This window comes from Leptonychotes weddellii, chromosome 1 (genome assembly GCF_054177405.1).
Source record: "Leptonychotes weddellii isolate Sample4059 chromosome 1, ASM5417740v2, whole genome shotgun sequence".
Taxonomy (NCBI): domain Eukaryota; kingdom Metazoa; phylum Chordata; class Mammalia; order Carnivora; family Phocidae; genus Leptonychotes; species Leptonychotes weddellii.
Window position 1 is genome coordinate 167,762,347 of NC_138369.1, and position 23,429 is coordinate 167,785,775.

Consider the following 23,429-nt stretch of genomic DNA (forward strand, 5'->3'; position numbering starts at 1 on the left):
ATAGTTCCTATATTAGAGGTGGGAAAGTGTTTAGTGTTGTGCCTATATCATGATACATGTTCAATTAAATGTAGATATTATTATTACCATGATTTTTATATAGACTTAATTTTATGGGAAGCTTTCCTTAAGCTGCATTTAAAGTGTTCATGGTTTGCAAATGTGGACGTAATAGTCACCTATGAAGCATAGCAATGCACATGGTAGAAGTGTTGAGTGCAACTGAGCAACCATATGCTCTCTTTGACAAATTTACAACGAAGCCATTTAATCATTAAATTAAAGCAATTACCATCTACAAAAAATTTAACATATATATTGTTTTATGGTGGAAATGCTCAGAAAATTTGGGATTATTTGTGTTCCATTACATTGTAACTCTCTCTTTTTTTTTTTTTTTTAAAGATTTTATTTATTTATTTGAGACAGAGAGAATGAGATACAGAGAGCATGAGAGGGAGGAGCGTCAGAGGGAGAAGCAGACTCCCCGCCGAGCAGGGAGCCCGATGTGGGACTCGATCCCGGGACTCCAGGATCATGACCTGAGCCGAAGGCAGTCGCTTAACCAACTGAGCCACTCAGGCGCCCTCTCTCTTTTTTTTTAATACCATTGACTATATTCCCTATGCTGTTATTTTTGTTTTCTGTGACTTATTCATTCAGTAACTGGAAGCCTGTATCATCCTGTCCCCCAACCCTCTCCTCTCTGGAAATCATCAGTTTGCTTTCTGTCTTTTTAAATTTTTTTATTAACATATAACGTATTACTTGTTTCAGGGGTACAGGTCTGTGATTCATCAGTCTTACACAATTCACAGCGTTCACCATAGCACATACCCTCCCTGATATCTATCCCCCAGCCACCCCATCCCTCCCACCCCTCTCCACTCCAGCAACCCTCGGTTTGTTTCCTGAGATTAAGAGTCTCTTATGGTTTGTCTCCCTGTCTGGTTTCGTCTTGTTTCATTTTTCGCTCCCTTCCCCTATGATCCTCTGTCTTGTTTCTCAAATTCCTCCTATCTGTAACTCTCTTCTTAAGTTCATGTTCTGCTTTTCCTAATGTTAGGCTTCTTATAGAGCTTTTTACTTTTTACTTTTAATACCCAGCATGGTAACTAGGTACTAAGTAGTTCTTTGTTCATTTATTACAAAAATATAGGCAAGACTGTGACTTTTAAATATACTTTACTTTGCAAAAGTGATATTGGCTTCATAATTTTTCCTAATGTGTTTGCATAACATTCATAAAATTGTAATAAAATACTAACCTCGGTTGAATCATCTGGTTTTGAAATGGAGTGATTCCGAAAATGATCAAAATTCCCAAAACTACTGCTGCGCTATAAAATAGGAAAGAGAAAGGAAAGGACATTTAGAATTTGTGACTTTCACTGATAAAATTGCTAAATAGATTAGATTATGGTTCAGTAGGCGTCAATATACTGCAAATACAGGATTAAAAAAGCTCTCTGGAATATCTAAAGGCAGTGAAAGTATAACTATTATTAACATTATAATATTTACAGTTGACAAAAATGCCTTCATATGTTTTATGTTACAGTGTTAAGAACCTTGAAGAAAATCTATTAAATTGTTTTCAATTTATAGTGTTACTTCTGCTCTTGGGAATGGCAGCTGAAGAATCTATGAATTCTAAGCTGAGCCTTCTTGAAGTGAGCTAGCCACAAACTAATTTCCATGACAGAATGACATGTATTACTAACCAGCCAACTAATAAACAAATAACAACAACAAAACAAACAAAAACATGAGTAGATGCACCAGTATGCCTCATAAAGATCGTATTTGTCAAAAAACCAAAATGAATACAAATGCATTTATCACTGATAACTTGATAATTTGAGACTCTCTACTTGGTGTCAGAAAGAGAAGGCGTACACGCAGAGCTAGGAATAAATTGAAAGCAGCATTTAGGCATGCCAGTCAGAGGTTGAAAGTAAAACTGAATTTGTCCACATTTAGCATGGGATTACAATGAGACCTCTGGGTCAATTTCATTCACTGGTTTTGAGAAAAAGCTCAGTATGTTAATAGAAGACTTGTTCCCTTGGATACTTTTTGCCTACAAAGCTAAATTTTTATTCTTATGTAACTCATTCTAAGCAGGTAATTATAAATAATTCTTCATATGTTACAAAGTAAATGATTCCCCTAAATACAGTTTCAACAATCTTTAGAGTCATTGAGTCAAAAAATGGATATTTCTTCACTAATTTTATACATTGTTTGGAATGGTGGATATCTTGATGTTGTGTCCTTTATGTACCCATAAATCCTAAGAATATGTTCTGTCTCAAGAACTTAATTTCATTCCAAGCTTATAATATTTTCAGAATAAGCTGCTGGTACGGAAAAATCACCTGGTCATTTGAAAAGTTAACAATGGGAGCCAGTAATTTATAAAACCGTGTCTTGTCCTTTCAGAAGTCACAGCCCAGTTTAGTATAAGTCAGCTTGGAAGGCTCGTTGTTCTTCCAAGCACTCTTAGACTCATGTTTCCCCACCAGCTATCTTTAAAACTCCTTGTTTCCCTTTTAAATGAGCCGAAATAAAAAGATCCTGATGTGTGACAAGAGGTGAGCTTGATAGACAGTGTGATACGTGACACCGCCCCAAGGACGGTGGCTGTGATAGACACGATTAACGCCTCTTGCTGACTCGCCACCCCGGCCGAACGAGCCCTTCAGCTTGTGGCAAGAAGCGAGAGAGAGAAGGGCTGAAACTGAGACCCACGCTGGAAAATACGAAGTCTTCTCATGCAGGGCTTACTAACCTAGAATGACTTCCCAGAGCATTAATCACTTCTGCTTGCCTAGTAGGCATTTCCATGAGGCTACCATCGCCCAGGGATCACAAAAGGGAATTGAGTGTGTTGTTGTCCTGCTTATAAACAATCTGAACACAGGGAAATCTGTTACTCTTTTATATGCTTGAAACATTTTGACGGCCTATTGGAACCTTTGCCTAGGGCAATTTTGCAGCCTGCATCCAGCCTGCGTCCTGTTAAATATTAATGAGGGTTACAGCATGATTTCCACCGCTGGATAATGGGTCCTGTTGCCCAGGAGGGCACAGAATAGGCTCACTTCAGCATTTCTCAACACTATCTTCTGCCATTAAGTAATCAATAGTCACCACCTTTTAAAATTAATTCTCCCCTCATTATATCAATAAAGAGAAGCAGATTTGGAAGTAGTGGTTTAAGAAGTCTTTAGACTATTACTTTGGGTTTTGTCAGTCATCTCATTGTGAATCACTCAATAGCTTTAAACCAAAGGAGTATAATTATCAATCCATGATAAGACACCATTAAGAAGCAAATCTAAGTATTTAAAATGATGTTTTTAAAATTTCATTATTCTCTAGTCTAAAAGTTAGTGACTTTCTGAGATGGTTTCATAATGTATAGGTTATGGCTTATGATGAAAAGGGCTAATGTCTACTGTGAGGTATGCACAACGAACAAATTTATAATTTCTACTCCTATTAAGTCTCCAATGAAAAGGTGAATCATGTGGAAGCAAGCTGGCTTCCTAGATAATAGTCCTTTATAAATGAGAATCTGTTTGAATATCAATAATTTTGCATTGTATAATCATAATGGATTAGATTTAGCAAATATTATCTGTTACAGAAGCTCCCATCAAGACAGAGCTGTTATATAAATGAATAGCTATCAATGGGAAGAGTAACTTAAATAAAAATGCAATTAGTATTTTAGCTAATTCTTTGTATCTGTTGACATTAGATCATATTTAGTCTTTAATTCCACTCTCTCTATATTTATACAGTTTTTCCTTGTGCAATTAGATACGCATTTATAAAATAGCACAACATTTGTGGAGGGTAATTTGGCAAAACTAGTAAAATTGTATATGTATTTGCCCTTTGACCCAACAATTCCATTCCTACACATCTATACCAAAGACACACACTTGACTATAAACTGACTTACACATCCACATTCACTATAAAACTTCTATATTATTAAAAAAGCTAAAAACCCTAATGTTCACTGAGAGGGGACTGATTGAATAATGTGTGGTAAATCCAAACAGTGAAACTGTGTAACTATAAAAAGTTGAAAGATAACTCTTTATACTTCTATGGAATGATCTCCAGGATACTGTGTAAGTAGATGTGTGTACAGAAAAATGTACATAGTAGGATGCTGTTTATCTAAGGGTGGCAATAGATGTTTGTGTTTTAATACAGGCGAAAACATGTTTTCTTTCTTAGAAAATGGGGCAAAATGAACAAAGTGAAAAAGGAGAGGAAACAGACTTTGACTATACCTCGTTTTGCAGAGTTCACTTTAAAATCATGTAACTTTTACTTATTTTTAACAGAACTTAATAAAAATAAAAACAATCCCTAAAAATTCTAAATAAAAATAAAACAAATGAACCTAATTCTATATTGAATTGGTGGTTTAGAGAGGGGAATTACTTTAAGTGATTTTTAAGAACAATAATTTGACCGTCCAGAGAATAAAAAACAAGGACAAATTTTAACCTGTTTTCAGTAATCCTATTGTTATTAATAATATTGGTATACATAAATACATATGTTGAGGGACAGTGAAAATAAGTATTGGTCATGGCATAAAGCAAGTAGTCTTTCAAAGACTACTAGGCCCATGTCAAAACAACACAGGGGCCATATTGAAACTGTTCTCACTGGGGTAGATTGTATCCAAAGATGGGATAATTTTCATATCAATAAAAATAATAAGTGAATATTGAAATACATCTAATATATCAAAAGTTCGTGAGTTCATAATGATACCAAAAGGAAAAAAAAATCAGTGATCGCCTTTGGAAACATTACAGTTATATTATGAAAACTGGCAAATAAAAGACTTAAGCATTTAATGTACTCTTCTTTTATGAAATATATTTCAGAGTAGATAGTTAATGAGGAAAAGTTATCTTTCTCTGTGTGTGTGTGTATTCAAGCTAATCAATTAGGAATGATGAAATGACAAGGTGACTGTTTCATAAACCCCTGATGGCAATCAAGGATCTCAGCGATGATCCCTGATGACTACTAGAATTACAAAGAGACAGCTAGAATATGTGCTTCGTGGTAGCAGCACCTAACACCACCAGTGAAGTATTCTTAGAAAAATTAACACCAGACTTCTGTATCTAACTACCAGATTATAGGAAATACAGGGACGAAGGAACATTTTAAATGACACCAGAAGGATGCAATCAGAAAAAGCTAGACAGTGAGAAAATCTACAGGACAAATAACCTGGTTTCTTCAACTAATCAATAGAAAGAGGGAAAGTGTAGATTAATAACCTCTAAGAGTTGTCTAACCAAATAACAACCCATGGATCTTGTTTAGATAGAGATCAAAGAAACCATTGTAACAAAAGCAGCCAGAACACAACTGAGGGATTTTTTAAATAACTAGCTGATGATACTGAGGAAGTACTGTTATTTTTCACTTGTAATTCAGGATAGCCTAGTGAGGGGCAGCAAGTGTGTGGGCATAAAGAAGAAACATGACTGGCCATTATTTAATGGTTAACTGGGTGATGGATACATGAGGTGAATTGTACTATTCTGTTATTGCATATGCTTAAAGTTTCCCATAGTAAAATGTTCGGCTAAAAGAAAAAAAAAGAGAGAGAAACGTACCGAAATAATAGCAAAAAATAAGAGTTAATCATGTGCAGGGGCTGGGAGGTACATGGGAAAACTACTTTCCTCTTAATTTTGCTGTGAATCTAAAACTGTCTAGTCTTTAAAAAAAAAGTTAATGGTTACACAACTTTCTAAGGAACCAAATATCATTAATATTGCTTACATCATAGTTGTTAGGAAGTACAGACATATTTAAGGAGAAAATAAAGTTCTGCTTTCCAAGTTTATTTTAGAACAACCAACTTTCTAATACAGATGCATGTTATTAGATTGCGTTTTGAAGACTCTCTGCAATTACACGGTACAGATTACTTTCTTCCGCTTAGTCTACTTGGCTTCCACAATAAAAAGGCTGAATAGTGTCATATGGGGTGTTTGAACACATCTGTGTGTGTCCCTACACAATGCAATGAATAATATAAAAGAACATAAGAGGATTCATTTTTTTGTTACATTTTTTCCCTCTAGTTTTGTATAACAATTCTAATTATTACAGAATGTCATGTTATGATATAAAGCTGACAGTGTTCTTAGAAATGATCTAGTCCTTTTCAGTGAGGAAATTTACAGGAACCAGAACTTGAAAAAATAAACTCTTTTTTTTTCAGTTCTCCACCCTGATGTACGCTCAACTCTGCCATCCCATTCCAAAGTTTCCATCAGTTGTCTTCTATTTTCAAAGAAACTTGCTATCTGAGCAGGATGGAAATTTGGAAAGTTTTCTTGATTGAACGAACGGAACTGAATCAGATTCTTAGAACAACGGCCAGCCTAAATTTATCAACATGAAGGACAACTGAGGATCTCTTTTTGGAAACGTGAATCAACCTTTTGACCAAAACCAAGACAACTAGACCCTTATTTTCATTTCTTAACCAGCCATCAACTTTTGGGGTCTTCAAGTAAAATCTTATCTCCAGCATGACTGGTAAGGCCCTGGTGGAAAAGTTTCACAGTCTATTTCAAAGAAAAAATTTACATATCTGAGTCAGACATCCGCAGTATTTTGAAATACACTGGCAAATTAAAGATTACACCCTCTCTGCCAGTGAGTTCTCACATCTTCTAAATACTGCACATAGAGCGATGGTTAGTAATATGCTCTTGAAGATCAGAATTGTTTCAGCATGCACTTGTCTGAATATTCTATAATAATAGTATGCTAAATGTCATTAGCTAGTCAGGCTTTATCCAAAGGCATTCAAGGATTTAATTGTTCTAACTTAACTCAGGTGCTGAGATCTTTTGCTGAGTGTGAAACAAATTTAACTCACTTAAAATAACCTGTTAGGATTGCTTCAGTGTTAAATAATGACACTATCATATGGTGTCAATGAAGGATGGTTGTGTGTCGGGGTTGAAGAGTAAAAGACAACTGGAGCTGTGAGACATAACCTTCAACAACATTTCCACCCAGAGTAAAGGCCACCCGATGCTCAAACATACAGTAGTGCTCTAAATATTGTTAATGTAGATCTGGACTCTTAGGACAAAAGTTAGTTCACTTGATCTCTCTGGTTCAGTATCTTTTCTGTCAACTGCAAAATATCTAAAGGAAGTGCAGATTCTGATTCCATGCTGGTGTTTGAAAGTTGTGTCAAAATTTCCATGTGAAAGCTTTCCTCTCAGAAGTTGATGTGCCCCTAGAGATGTTTTTGTGCAAATTGAAACTGCCTCAAAAGAAACTAGATCTAAAAAAAAAAAAAATCAATGCAAAATGATCCATAACCTATAAAAGTGGTTATTCATATCAGCCTGTTTAATGTAACAAAACAAGTTTTGTGAGTAAAAAAGACTTGGATATTTAAAATTCTCAGTTGCGCCTCTGCATGATTTATTACTGTATGTCATGATTTACATTATATCCATAGATTGTAAGTCAGGCTGCAGTTTTAAGAATTGAATAGAAATTAGGATATTCTATTTTAGTTGAAAAGAGGTCTTAAAATAAATAATACTGATATGTCTCAAATATCTTGTTTTCAGGTAAAAAGCCTAATGTGGCAAAAGTTCAGTCACTTGATATCACCAATTCCTACAAAATCCTACAGAATAAAAAGGAGATGAGGGGCGCCTGGGTGGCTCAGTTGGTTGAGCGACTGCCTTCGGCTCGGGTCGTGATCCTTGGGTCCCGGGATCGAGTCCCGCATCGGGCTCTCTGCTCGGCGGGGAGTCTGCTTCTCCCTCTGACCCTCCTCCCTCTCGTGCTCTCTGTCTCTCATTCTCTCTCTCAAATAAATAAATAAAATCTTTAAAAAAAAAAAGAATAAAAAGGAGATGAAAAACTTTAAAAAATGTGACCACGATCAGGCTACTCTGAACTGCTCAGCTTCTTATCTTCCTGATTTTAAAACTTCTGCTTGGCCCGCTCACTCCTAGACTATTGTTATAGCTCATGGTCTATTCCTTCTTTCTCTTTGACTACTAAATGGTCCCTCTTGATCCTCCCGGAATTGCTTCATTTTACCACTGCTTCCTTGAAATCTTCAAGAATTTCTCCAGGGAACCCATGTTCATAGCTGCTCTAGCCCTCAGTGGCTTCTCTGCCTGCTTTCATGCTGGAAGGCAGATGTGCCAACCAAAGGCTCTCACTGCTTATATCCACTTGCCCCTGAGTAGCTGCTTTGATTATGCCTTCTGAGCCATCCACCTGCACTCTTGGAAATCTGTGTTTGCTCACTTTGGGGAGTTTGGACACATATGCAAAATGCAGGATACCCCTCATGCATTCTTTCAGCCTCCACATCTGCTCAATTTTTTCTTGAAATCTCTGTCGTAAGCATTTATTTTCATTACTGCTAGTCACATATATGCTTATAGCCTCATTCCTGAGCCAATTGCTAACATTTAGCTTCTTAGTCCCTAAACTCTTGCCTTTCCAGTCATCTAACATCACACCATTGAACGAATTTTCCAAAAATACCGCTTCTTATCATTTCGTTCCTCTCAAAATGTAAAGTTTGCTCCACATTGTTAGGATGGTTACTGAGGATTTGTTCCATGTCAAGTGATCTATCTATGATCATATCACCCTCTGAGCTAGGTATTGATTTCTCCAGTTTACAGATGAGGAAAACGGAGGCTCAGAGAGTTTAAGTAGCTCTTCCTTAGTGAAATAAAGCTCAAACTCAGCACGCTGCACTTCATGATTCCCCATGGTATCAGGTAATGGTAGTCAGTCTGATTTGGCAGAACTTCTGGCAATTCTTGCTGGTCAGAATGGACACATTCACTTATGCTTCTAAGCTGTTGCTCATGCTGTTTTTTTGGTTTCTGTTCGTTTGTTTTCCAAGAAATGTCCTTCCTCTTTTTTCCCACCTACTCATATCCAGTCCATTCTTCAAGGGCAGGATCCAGTCCCACCTTCCCTATGAGGTCACATGCCAATGCCTCCCCAGTTTAGCACACACTCTTGCTCATGTTCTTAAGTGCTAGAGTACCTATGTAGAAAAATCCTACAGTTGTGAGGCTTGGGAATACCACAGCAGATGACAAATCACACATTCCTCTTCAAGTTAAATGTCCAAAAGCCATGTATTTCATGGTTAACACAAAAGCAAATTATAATTCGATCATGTTATAGCCAAGGAAGATAATTTGCTGATGTCTAATTAAAGACTGTAAGGTGTTGCATTATGCAGTTCGACATAAATATATTAAGTGGCTTCTGTGGCTAAACTTTATGCTTGGGGTCAGGCTGTCTGTATGAATAAGACAAGAATCTATCCTGGAGGAATTTGCGCTCTATTGGTGCCATCAACCAAATAACTTCAATCCCTAAGAGCTAAATAGAACCATATTCAAATGAATGGTATACAAATACAGAAGCAGTTCCTAAAGCAGATTATATTTATTCACAAAATAAATGAACTTAATAATGTATAATAGATGTCAACTTGGAAATTTATATTCATCCATTTATGAATACTTATTTGCACTGACTACTTAGTACATTAAAGGCATTTTGTATACACGTCTTTATTATTTATAGTCAGTCTAAAGAAAGAGACATTAAAATGATGAGAAAATTTTAAATCAGCTGAAATCAGTATAGTTTGAATTTGCCTCAAAAATTATTTACCCTGAGAGATTATATAGTTGTTAACTGAGGGATTCTTTAGAAATCTCCAGACCCAAAGATGGTGATTGCTAAAACGATGACAAAATAACAAAAAGGTGATGGACCACACACTGTATATTAAATGGAAAACTGGATAGCAAAAATGCCACAACCAAATATAGATGATTCAAATTTCCAGTTGTAAAAATATGCATTATCCTTCCATAAATCTAGAAATTGGCTTTCTATTGTGTGCATATTAGATTTCTCCTACTTAAACCAAGTATTAAATATTTTAATTGTTGACACATAATTATCAACTATTTCCATCCTATAGCTAAACTTCAAAAACAAATAATCTTGCAAATAAACTGTATAAATAATCTTTATATAAATAAATACATTTATAAATAACTGTATAAATAATCCTCCTGGATAGGGTATGGCTAAGAAAAGAGGATAATAGTGAATATGATGGTAAAAGAAGGCAACAGTTATTTAGGAGAAGAAGAATTTTCTTTTCTCTTTCTTTTTTTTTTTAAAGTAGGCTCCAGGCCCAATGTGGGGCTTGAACTCCTGCTCCACCAACTGAGCCAGCCAGGCGCCCCAGGAGAAGAATTTTCATTGTTGTTGTTTTTGTTTGTTTTTTTAAGTAGGCTCCCCATTGGGGCCTGAACTCACAACCCTGAGATCAAGACCTGAGCTGAGATCAAGAGTTGGATGCTTAACCAAAGGAGCCACCCAGGTGTCTTGGAGAAGAATAATTTTTCAAGTACTAAACGTAACAGGCCTTCATGTTTTGACCATAATCTTAAGTATCAAAATTCTTGTTTTCTTAACAAATGCCTCTTCCTCTATTCTACCTTTTAATGAACTTAGACTTAGTTTTTTTTTTCCCTTTTCAATAATCAGAGGAAAAGGCTTGGAAATGCTTCATTAGCTGACACATACCAAGAATGTACTTTTAAGTCTGTCAAGATACTTTTGAACATACTTATTAGTTGAATGTTGACTAAACTTTAGGTCCCTGAACAATTTCCTAACATATTTACCCATCAAATGTTTATACCATTAAACCCAGTTACTCCAGTTTAAAAAATAAAATCATCACAAAGAAGCAAATATTCATTGTTTTGAAATCAGGTTTAAATAAATAAAGGAGTGGAAATTAAGCTGGGAAAAGAGAGTCCATTGAATAAACGTTCCCCTCAAATTCTCTGGAACAAAAACTCAGTCACTTCCATTAGTCTTAAATGTCCTCTGCATTCACGTGGCCTCCGGGTACATAATAACCTTTCTAAAGTTCTCCTCAAGGGATATTTTAGTCATGCAGTGATCTCCTTGAACACAAGTAATGACAAACAATAAGCTAATTCTCAAAAAGTTTTTTTTAAGTCATTTTTACTACTTTTAAATGAGTGTGTTTGATGCATGATTTTGGTCCCCCTGATTAATGGTCACCGCCAGCCCAGCTTCTGGAGTTGTAATGTTTCCGTGAGCTTCCCTCCAGCAGAGCTCGACCATTAATCCAGTGGCATACGTCAGCTCAGCAGAGCAAGGTCACTCCTCTGCTTCAAGGGGAACCTTGTTAGAAATAATAAAACTGACAGAAAGTTCTTTTTTGCATGCTTTATGCCACCTGAGGTTGAGTGCTGCAGTTAATATCATAAAGCTTATAAACATTCCCATCTCAGGCAGCACCCGCAGCCACTCTGGTTAGGAATTTAAACGTTTTTTTCCTTAGTAAGAACAGACATGTTTATGTGGGGCAAATATACAGTATGTAATCCCAAACAAGGAAAGAATGGCTGGAAAAAAAATAGTTGAAAGTTCATGCTAGGATATTTGGAAGAGATGTTTGGGTTCTGTAACTTCCTTCTGATCAGTTACATTCTCCTTATGGCAACTTTGGATTTGGCTCTATAAATATTTCATTATATTGAGGGGTTAATAGTGATGTTGAAATGTAACAGTAGGTAGAAATGAATTCCATTGATGATAATTCTTAAACTTAGAATGTCTGACAAGACTGTTTATTTTGGAAGGAATTTTCCTTTAAAATTACAAATCTATTATAATTACTTGTTTTATAGGTAGTGGCTGCTTTAAAACTGAGAAATAATTCTAGTAAGATATTCTTTTTTTTTTTTTAAAGATTTTATTTATTTATTTGAGAGAGAGAGACTGAGAGAGAGAGCACATGAGAGGGAGGAGGGTTGGGAGGGTCAGAGGGAGAAGCAGACTCCCTGCCGAGCAGGGAGCCCGATGCGGGACTTGATCCAGGGACTCCAGGATCATGACCTGAGCCGAAGGCAGTCGCTTAACCAACTGAGCCACCCAGGCGCCCAAGATATTCTTAATCTTAAAGTAACTTGAAACGTAGATGGCCTAACTTAGAAGATGATTGGTTGTATAATAACTAGCAATATAAAGAATATATACCCATAAGCATTATAAAGTTTATGTATTTAATTACTCATTTTGTTACTTTTACTTAATTAAAAAATAATCAAAGTTGCATAGCTGTAACCATGTGAAATATTCAGAAAATAATTTAAACCAAATATCCAGATTAATGCCTAGACATATCACTATGTGTATTATAAAATAGAATTTGCTACAAGGTAAACCTCCCTTAAATCTACTTCAGGAATTTAAATTATTTAAATTATTAAAAACATAGAAAGGAGACTTCATTATTTATATTTAGTTGTGTTCATTGTATGTATGTAGAGAAAAGGTGGGGCCGGGTGGTAACTCAGGCTTATCCTTTCTAGGAAACCAGTTCCTTGGCCAGGTCTCCATGTCCAATGCCAAGCTCTCACTTCATCAGGTCCAGAAACTTTATTTTTCAACCTTTCTGAAATAAACAATCTCTGAAGGACTGACTCATAAACTAATGTAATAAGATACCAAAAATGGCAATGGCAAGTATTGGTTAGGTATGAGAAATTCAACTGTCAAGAAGAATACATACTCTGGTTGACTTATCAAAGAATTTTTTCCCCTGGAGGAAGCACTATAGGAGACAGAAGATCATTGTTGGAAGTTTGTTTCCTTACGTATAGTAAAGCTACAGTAACTAGGTGGTATCCAGGGCTAGAGACATGAAATTACATAGCCTGAATTACTTATCTTACTCAGTGAGCAAGTCCGCTGAGCCAAATGGAATATTTGCTTTGGTTGATCTATGTTGTTCTTCAGACACTGACACATTTCTACTCTTCAACTCTTTTTTGGGTTCTGGCAAAGCAAGCCCTTTTGCTATTTTTTTTTTTTTTTACTCTTCAGACATATTAAATTACCATGTTTGATTATTGTTTTGTTTCATTACATTCTGATTCTAAGAATGGTTGCTTTGCTTTATGTGGGTGTTGCCCAGATCTTTGTCAGCAACCCATTTGTAAACTATGTCCTCGGGTAGAGTACTTTTTAGATGAGTAATATTATCCATTAGTCATTTCACACTCATTTTACACACATTGAGAAATCATGACTGTTCTGTATGATAAATATTTTTGGCAGTAGCCAAAGTATAATAGGAAGCACATGGAGTCTGAAAGTCAGGCAGACTTGAGTTTAGTCCCCCTTGTTTCCCAACAAAAATTCCAGGGATGCAGATATGCATAAGGTACATCCCCTGTTCTTGATGGTAACTCTGGTTGGGAGGGCATATTGGAATAAACTGTATTACAAGAAACAATAGAGGTGTGGAACAGGCACTGTGAAAACAGGAGAGTGAGATTCTTAATGGACCATGTACTATGTGCTAGAAAATTTCCATATGGTAATTAACTAAATCCTCACATCAATCCTACATGGCATGCTTTCATACAGCCCTTCCTCAGATAAGCACACTGAGACTCAAAAGGGGTTTATAAAATGCTCAATGTCCCCTGGTGAGGAAATACCAAAATAGGACCTCAAGATCAAGTCTATATGACTTTAGTTCACATTCCCTACTGCTCTGCCAGGATGCCCTCTAAGACGTTACCTTGGCCTAATTGGTGGAGGCTTTGTTGAGGGTTTAACAGTCCAGCTAGATAGGTGATTTTCATCTGTAGCCAGAAAGCCACTGGCCAAGGGGGCAGAGCAGGCGCTTTACTTTTATTAATCTTCAAATGATTCTTAATAGAGGCCTAGTGGGATGTAGCAGAGGTAAGTTTGGATGGAAGGAAAGAACAAGGAAAAAGACTGGACAGTGTGGGTAAAAGGGAGTCAACTGTAGCGAGGTCAGTGGGGCTGGCCGAATTAGGGGACTGGTCAACTGGAGGTGGAAGAGGGATTTAGGGCAATTGGAAGGAAGGAAGCAGCTGAAAATCAAATCCTCACAGTTAGTAGAACTTCACGGACTGTGTCATGAACTGCATTTTAATTTTTCCCAAAATTTGTATGTTCAAGACCTAATCCCTAGTACCTCGGAATATGACTATATTTGGAAATGGGGCCTTTAAAGAGGTGATTATGTTAAAATGGGGCTGTTAGGGTAGGCCCTAATCCAATCCTACTGGTGTCCTTATAAGAAGATAAGCTTTACTGATTGAGCCACCCAGGTGTCCCATGAAGATAAGCTTTGGATGCAGAGAGAGAGACATCAGGGGTGTACATGGACAGAGGACCGACCAAATGAAGAGGAGTAATGGGTGGCCATCTCCTAGCCAATGAGAGAGGCCTGAAACAGATCCTCCCCTCAGGACCCACAGAGGAAACCACCCCCCAGACACCCTGATCTTGGACTTCCAACCTCCAGAGCTGTGAGACAATACATTTCTGTTTGTTAAGCCACCCAGCCCGTTGTATGTAGTTAAACTCCTACCAGCGAAGCTCATCATGGCGGGGGAGAAAAGAGGCCAGCTGTGCTGACAAATGGCTCTATGTATAGAAGAATCACTTCATCTACCACTAGAGACAGCTTAAAAACCTCTTCTATTCTTACTAATCAATTCTTAATGTAGGACATTTTTGTTCTCTGCTAAGAAGCTAATTATGAATGTCTTGTTTCTAAAAGTTCACCTAAATCCTTAACACTAGAAAGGAAGAGAAATGGATCAGTTTGGTAATGCTAAATTTGGAAACTTGGATATGTAGAGTATGGAGTTAATTCCATTAGAAAAAAACACAATCTTCAGGGATAATGAAGCAATTTGTCTCCAAAGCAAGGCAAGGAAAGATTAAAGAGATGTGTCTCATTAAATTGATTTTTAACAAATCCAGTGCATTGGTAGTCAAAGTAGTGACTTGATACTCTTCCCATAGGATATAATATCCAAATTTCCAAAGAAAGGAAGGCTACACTTTTGTTATTCTCTCAGCCATTTGTCTCCTGAACTTCCTGTATGCTGTGTGGACGCTGTGTTTCTTTGATTTTTTTTTTTTTTTTTCAAGTTTAGCCAACCCATTTGGCCCTGCTTTTTTGGCTACTTGCTTGCAATACAACTTGATTATAGATTCATATTCTGTAAAATGGGAAGGTTAGATGAATTAGTGCTTTGTTTCGAGAAAAGTTTTCAAGGCTAAAATTATTTAACTCAAGCAAACATGATGAAATGAGCAAATTATTTGTTCATCTCTTCTGATTTGAGGTGCACTAGGCATGAGAAGTTCAACAAGAAATTGTAGTTTGGAGGAAGAGAAAATCTGGGGAAGTGACATCGATTTTGGGGTGAATTTCTGGTGGTGTGACACAGAAATATAGGCATTTCTCCTGGGAATGTGGGCACCAATTAGAAACGAGAACAGTGTAGGGCAGTGGAGGCCTTTCTGTTCACCAGCTTTTCAACACATGTGGTGTGGTGAAGTTTCCTGTACATATAATATGTACAAACAGATCCCAAACTTAACATCTCGGCATCCATCCTGCCACTCCCCTTGTGTGAGCCACCATCGTGTCTTGCCTCGTTTCTGTAGGAGCCTCCTAACTGGTCTCTCCTCCCTATTTTCTCTCTAGGTCCTTTCAGTATTTTTGAATCCCAAAAGACAGAATAAGCCCACTAAAATGTAACCCAGATCCTTCCTTTCTCAACATTTTTCAATACTAGCCCAAATCCTTACAATGACCTAGAAGCCCTCTGCGATCCTGCTCTTTGGGAACATTCTTCCCCTTGTGCACTCTGTTCCACTGTTTCTCAAACACACTAGGGACACTCCCGCCTCAAGGCTTTTGGACTTGCTCTCCCTTCTGTGAATATAATTTCATCAGTCAAACTCGTGGGCAGCTCTTTCATTTCCTTCTGGTCCTTTTTCAAATGTCCCATTCTCACCAAATCTTTCCTGGTGTCTTGTATTCCTTCCCTTTTTAGCACTACTTAACATACGATATATTTAAAATATTTTTCTTGCTTGCTGTGTGTCATCCCCAGTAAATGTCGATTCTGTGAGGGCAGGGATCTTTGTTTTATTCACCACTGTATTCCCAGCATATGGTCTATATTGTCTATAGTAAGCACTCAAGAGATATTTGTTGTATTGAATGAATGAATGAAGAGTAAATGGATTAATCAATCACTTTCTAATCTTTTGAAAAGATTAATAGAAAAAATGTTTCCAGATTGGGTAACTAAAAGTTCTTGATGCTCAGGCACATTCTATATTAAGTAATCAAAATATTTGAAGATGGAATCCAATCATTAGTATTTCTTAAAGTTCTTCAGTGATTCAAATGTGCAACCTAGGTTGAGAACCATCAATGTAAACATTTCTGAACTTTAAAGTTCTCAGAGAACTGATAGGTATCTAGGGAGGCCAGCGAGTCAGCACTTGTAACAGAGCTGCTGGTCTGTATGACCACATGAGCAGCAAGCATTTAGACCCATGTTCAACTCGACCTTGGTGGCCCCGTGATACCTTTTAACATGATCTACACTCTGTTTTCTCCTGACCTGTTTTGTTTTAGTTTTGGATCATAATTTATTTAGTTTTGGATCATAATTTAACTTTCTTGGAAAACAAAGGTGACATAGTACTAACTAAATACATAAATGAACAGAACCTCCGGGAGAGTTTTTTCGGATATGGAGAGGAGTAATAATCAAAAGTAAAAATAAACATTTATTTACACCCATCATTTTGTAAATGGAAAAAGTATTTCCTCCATTATATATCATATCTCTTATCTGGGATCACTTTGAAAAGCCAGAACATTCAACTGAATTTATCTAAATTAAAGTCCAAAATTACACACCAGTTGAAGAAGCAAAAAGAAGTAATGGGGGGAAATCCACAGGTTTAGAAGAAGAAAAGCTGTCCCCTCTAATCTTGAATAAATTTTTTTTTTTTTTCCCAGCTATGATACCTTGAGGAAAGTATTTCACGCTGGAGAGGCAATGCCATAAGCTCCTTCTGTAAGTGCCTGGCCTAAAGTAAGAACCTGTACGTGTGAACATTTCTTCCCTTAACTGGTTCGACAAGAGTTAAAATGTATCTCAGCAGTCCTGATAGGAAAAGCAATGAAGAAAGCTCTTTAATGCCCCAACTATGTGTCACCCTTGTCTAGGAGCATAAATTTGCACAGCGGGCAGTGCAGTGAAAACAGCTCATAATCAACTCATCACCTCTCATCATCGCTAGGATAGAATGCAAATGGGAAAGAATGCCACTTCAGTCATTGCTAGGGAAAATTAGCATCTGTGACACTAATGCTGTCTCATTTAGTATGTACTTTAGATTTAAAAATGTGGTAAAAAAAAAAAAAGCTATTTCCAGAACTGCCATTATTCCAGTGTTTCCCTTTAAAATAATAGTGGTATTTGAATCTCCTTTACTTAAAAAAAAAATCCTGCTAACACAGATCATTAATCCCAGCCGAATAAAGGCCAAGTTGTTCTAATTACAGTTGCAAAGTTTCATTTATCTATTCCTTTTCCGTTTTCGAAGTTTCTACCATATTCCCTGACCTGGAACAAAGGTCTATGGTTATGTAAAGGTGGGCCTCTCCAGAGATTCTTTTTTTTTTCCTTTTAGATTTTATTTATTTATTTGACAGAGAGAGACACAGCAGGAGATGGAACACGATCAGGGGGAGTGGGAGAGGGAGAAGCAGGCTTCCCATGGAGCAGGGAGCCTGACGCGGGGCTCAATCCCAGGACCCTGGGATCATGACCCGAGCCAAAGGCAGACGCTTAATGACTGAGCCACCCAGGCGCCCCATCTCTCCGGAGATTCTTGTACAACATTTGCTGTGCTGGAGTCCTTAAAATAAAACTTAAGAATGAATTACAGTTGCATTTATACACATAACATACAAACTTTCTTATGAACACATTAACAGACTTAGTACCAAAGGAAATGAAAGTACACTGCACTAATGGGTATCCATACTTGAACTAGGATACATAGAGTAGACACAAGAAACTCTTGTAGACACATTCACTCTATACATGTTTGTTAGGGGCCTACTACATTGAAGGTGGTATGCTAGGGACAGGAGGGAGATATGTGGCTATACTTAATCTCAGGATTAGGTCATGGTTTTTTTTTTGACAATTTGAACATTTGAATATTTTAAAAATTGTTGTTGTTTTACAATTTTAAGTTCTGAAGCTTGAGTGGACACCTGGAGGGATTTTGTTGGTAGTATTCTTGTATCAGAGACAGGAATGGAGGATTTCTAAATTCCTTTCCAACTTATGGAGGCTCTTAAACATATGTTCTTTCTGGTTTCCATAAAACATATTTGTTAATTAAGACAGAAATAGGAGTCATATCTACAGTTCCTATGCTAGTAATAGCAGCATAATAAGAACAGAAATACTAGAAATTGACATATGTATTTCACATCTCACAGTTGCATTTTTCATCTGACTGTGTCTCTGCTCAAGTTAATTAATCTTCTCTATGCCTTCTCATCTATGAGCTAAGTAAGAGTGATTCACAGAGTTGTTAGAAATATTAAATATTAGGGGCGCCTGGGTAGCTCAGTCGGTCAAGTGTCTGCCTTCGGCTCAGGCCATTATCCCAGGGGTCCTGGGATCGAGCCCTGCGTTGGGCTCTGCTTCTCCCTCGGCCCCTCCCCTGCTCATGCTCGCTCTCTCAAATAAATAAAATCTTGAAAAAAAAATTATTAGTGTACAAGAAGCTCACAATAAATATAGAAAAATAAAACATTTCAGTTGGAAAAAGTCATGGAAAATCATGTTCTATAATTTAAGCATTTATATAGTGTAATGAGATCATATCTTACCAAATCTATATCCTAGATATGCTTAAAATTTTTAAAAATCACTATCAGTAGTGGGCACTAGTGATGAGAAGGCAAAAACAAACTTCAAAAAGCAAAGTATAGAACCTTGCGTGTATGTTAGACAAGGCTATTTTTGAGTGATTAATCTAAATGTACTTAGCCACTATTCATCAAATTTCTTTAGTAATTTAGAATTTACCTACATACACCATAGAGAGTTCTGAGACACAAATTAAACTTGTTGGAATTTATTTACATTCCAGTATACATAGTGGGTTTCTTTTGTTAATACTTCTCCAAGGCCTTCCCAGTTTCCCTTATAGAATATCTCGGGTCTCACTCCCTTAACCTACACTATGAAGCCCTTATAACAAATATGAATACTATTGGTCCGATTTATGAGCTATCTGAAGGAAAGATCCCATACCAAAAAAGGAGAAACAGGTATAAAGGGTGAAAAAGATGACATATTAATGATAAAGATGGTAAAACTGTATTTTAATTATTTTTTTGAGTCGTGGACGTGTCTATTGGTAAGGCTTGTGAATGTAAGAAAATAATAAATCATTTTGTATATAGACTCCTATAAAATCTGTTGCTACATTTTATATCCGTGAATGTTTTGAACTTTCTCACAATTGTAGGACCTACTTAAAAATACTCATAACAAAGTCCTTCTCCATTGATTTCCTTTTCAAATGATCAGTTCCATAATTTTTATCTGAGGTGACATTAGGTATAATATGCATTCACCATTTGAATTGGGTACTATACTAGGTCACCTGAACTATAACGCACAGGAGTTAACACAAACTAGATGATTCAATAATGGTTCCCTCATTTTTAATGCTGTTGCTCTTTACCTACTGTAGCCTTCACAATAAAAAACAAGAAAATCTCTCTCAGACATTCTGTAAGAGTATAGTGCAAGGAGTATGTCTTTCTGGGTCAGGAAATGTGAACTATTGTTTGGTCCCATAGTTAATCAGCATAGACTGTGTTATTCCCCGTATTTCAGGCTGAATTCTTGATGGTTCTATTCTATATTTCTAGACACAGGCCGTATGATCCCTTTCAGTAGATGAAGGAATTTGCACTCTTCATTCTACTAGCCATTTATTTGTAGGGATCATCATGATACCCATCTCTTTCACCTTTTAGGGATTCTGCTGTTTTTCCACAAAATTCACAAAGAAAATTACCCAGTAAAATAAATAAATGTGAATTGAAGAGGATTTGTTTCTAAGACATAAGTATAATAGTTAGAAAAATATTACCTCAATATAAAAGGAAAGGCCTTAGTGGACCTGCAATATACAAAAAACATACTTGTACATATACACTCACATATCTCTTCAAATTCATGTAGAATGAAATCACTCATCTAAAGAAAATGGAACTCCATTCACAACAAAAGTTAATGTTTCCAATGTGATTATTCTCTGTGATGTATTTTATTCCCAGATAGATGTTATCAAATATATTTTTATTTAAAGGAACAAAGAAGTCAATATGATGAACAATACTCCACTTATATTTCAACGGTTCCTGCAATTAAGGCAAATGATGATGATAGACTAAAGTATTATTTTGAAAATAGTTCAATGACATAAAAATGACAGTTAACTACATAATGCAGTTCTTATGAGATAGTTTCACTTGAGATTTTAAGTACTTGAAGGAGAAAACCTCTGTTTCATATTAACTTTTATGGTCTTCCTAAAACCTACTATTGTCAACTCAATATTAGTTACATTTAATTGAGTAAATTCTATATAAAATTAATCTTAAGTATAAAAGTGATGTTTTTAGAAATTTTTTTTCTCTTTGGGAAACACTGCTGTGAGTTTTTATTATATTAGGGAAAAAGACAGAAATCATGATACATTATCCAGTTGTATTTTTAACTAAAGATGCTTGACTTAGTTTTTAAAGATTGGAAATCATTTATTTTTTAGTTTTCTTCAGACAGATTGTATAGTAACTTGCAAAGATTTACAAAATATTGACCATTGTTCAATGCCACATCAATTTAGAAGTTCACAATCAATTCCCAACTCCTTTCTCTCAAAACGGGTGCCAAGCAAATAAAGACCAATAATAGATAATATGTCAGTCCTCTAAAAATACATCTGGCCTCAGCTATAGTTTATTCACAAATAGATTAAAAATGTTATTTATCTAGGGAACTCAAGAAATGTATAAGTATTGGGGAAGACCTTTGAACCCAGTATTTCATAGTTTCTTTCATGTTATTAATGAAACTAATTTAGAGCTCTACAATAGAATCTAAACTTTGTTATCTCATGCTGTACTTTTTTTTTAAAAGTGACAATTATTGTCAAGACAAAAATAGCATAACATTCCAAAGAGAACCAGTTTGACAAATCTATCAATATATGGGGTTTTGATGCTTCTTAAAATATAACCCAATCCTCTCTCTTAGTAGAGTGTGAGTTCAAGCAAGAGTAGGAAAAATAATCTTTTCAACAAGCTATCATATTTTAATACAAAAAAATGGAAAAAAGCAAATATTTAGCCAAAACATCTCTATTTTACAATCTTCTCATAATTAAAAATATTATGAGAGCTGAATATGTGAGGGATAAAATGCATTCAGTTAAATAAACATTGACAACTTTATAGTCATTAAAAATGTTCAAGAGTATTTCATAATATCAACCTTTCGGAGACTACCACATTGATTTCCATGAAGTGGGATCTAAGCTCAAACTTCAGTTACAAAGGTAAATGATCAAATATACACTATAAGGGAAAATTACAGAGATGGTAATTGTCAAGTATTATTTAGCACCTAGTTTGCATTTCAACGTTCATGCTTGCCCTGAGGCATTCAGCCTACGGTTGAATTGATTTATGACTGACAAGAGAAGAACAATGTGTGTGTGTGTGTGTGTGTGTGTGTTTATTCTACTAAATGGTTTTGTTTTGTTTGTCTATGAAATTACCTTACCTTTGGTTTTTGATGTTTCTCCTTCTCTGAAGCATTGGATGGTTTTCTCTTCAGCATTTTGAATTCAGACTACTCCAAGCGAGTGCACTTTCTTTTGTACAGAAACAACTGACGGCTGTCAGGACTATGCTGTCTATGATGTGCAGCAGATAAGTTTGAGCCCAGTGACCTGCCACTTCCTACTTTGGTCAGGATGTGACTTCATATCTACACGGGTAAAGTTTTTTTTTTTTTAAGCGGTAATTCTTTGGTAACTCATGTTCTGTATCTTGCTATCCTTTATGAGGTCGATTCCTAAATCTCACACTTTGAAATGCCTGCAGTTACCATTACGGCCACAAGGATTCAAAATAAAGATTTTTTTTTTTTTTAGTTTATATGAAAATAAAAATCTATAACACATTCTCTGGATGGAGAGAGGAAAATATCTGAGATAAAACTTGGGATGTGGGCATCTTACTGTTAAAAAAATGAAGAGAATACTCAGGGTAGCCAATTTTATACTTCTAAGTAAACTCTGTTATAAGATGAAATAAACTAGACTTTATGCACTACTCATCCTACTTAAAGCACGGATGCATATACTAAAAGACAGAGTATGGATGAAATTAATATAAATATAAATAAGAATGTGACTTCAGAATTCAGTGATTACACATATTGCTACTTTCTAAACACATTACTATGTTGTCAAGCCCTGATTAATATGAAAATCAGTGAAACAGAAGCCTGCCTTAACTGGATGTCTCTTCTGCCACAAACCGCAGTGCCATCTACTGATAACTGCTATTTCAGTGATGATCCAATGGATCAATGGTACCTTCAAATGAAGCATCCAGAGTCTCTATTTAATAGGCCTGGAATAGAGCTAATATGGCTTAGAAAGACTTTTCTCATCCAACTAAAGGATTTAACATTTTTATTATAATGTCAAAACCAAGATACCCAGGAAGTAAAAGCAAAAAGTTCAAGCTTTCTTGTTAATTAGGGATTTACCAAAGGGAGACTCGTGGAGCGTCTAAAATTCCAGTTCTATTAAAACAGGCATATTAAGAATATCAACCTAGATTTCCATTTATTAAACCCCTGGGCTGAAAAGCAGTGGTGCCATATTCTTAATGAGCAGCTTCTCTAGGTCAAAACCAGCTGACTCTATTTCTCAGTCTTCCCTCATACCTCTGAGCCGATCCTCCCTGAGGCCCAGTTCTAAGTGTTCAAATTTCACTAATCATTTAATGAATATTAAATGACATGTTGTGTGCTGTTTGACAGTATATCATGCCTCTTGACTAGCTTAAAAATTGTTTATGTTCTATAATAGAATTAAAGAGATACACTTAAGATTCTGGTTAATATGCTGCTGCTTCTAGGTATTAAGAGCAATTATATTTTTAGGAATTTTAAGACTGGTATTTTCAAAATAACACCGAGGACTCTGAGGTTGGGTAATTCCCTAGAAGCATGGTTTAGGTTCAGGCAGTGACCTAAGTATATTTTTATTTCATCTTTCCAGGAATTGAAAGTCATGAAAAAAATATA

At 36.1% G+C, this 23,429-nt stretch overlaps 1 protein-coding gene across 3 annotated transcripts in view; it reads right to left on the minus strand.

Moving 5' to 3' along the window:
- The window catches only part of SAMSN1 (SAM domain, SH3 domain and nuclear localization signals 1), a 131,859-nt gene that overhangs the window by 27,076 nt on the left and 81,354 nt on the right, over positions 1-23,429 (minus strand). For 2 of the 3 annotated variants that reach the window (XM_031030442.2, XM_081798780.1), the window contains one exon: positions 1,269-1,340. In XM_031030442.2, coding sequence (XP_030886302.2) covers positions 1,269-1,340 — 72 coding nt within the window. Of the gene's footprint in view, positions 1-1,268; positions 1,341-21,890; positions 22,047-23,429 lie in introns of those variants that run through there. The other variant, XM_006735541.3, reaches the window with a different exon arrangement.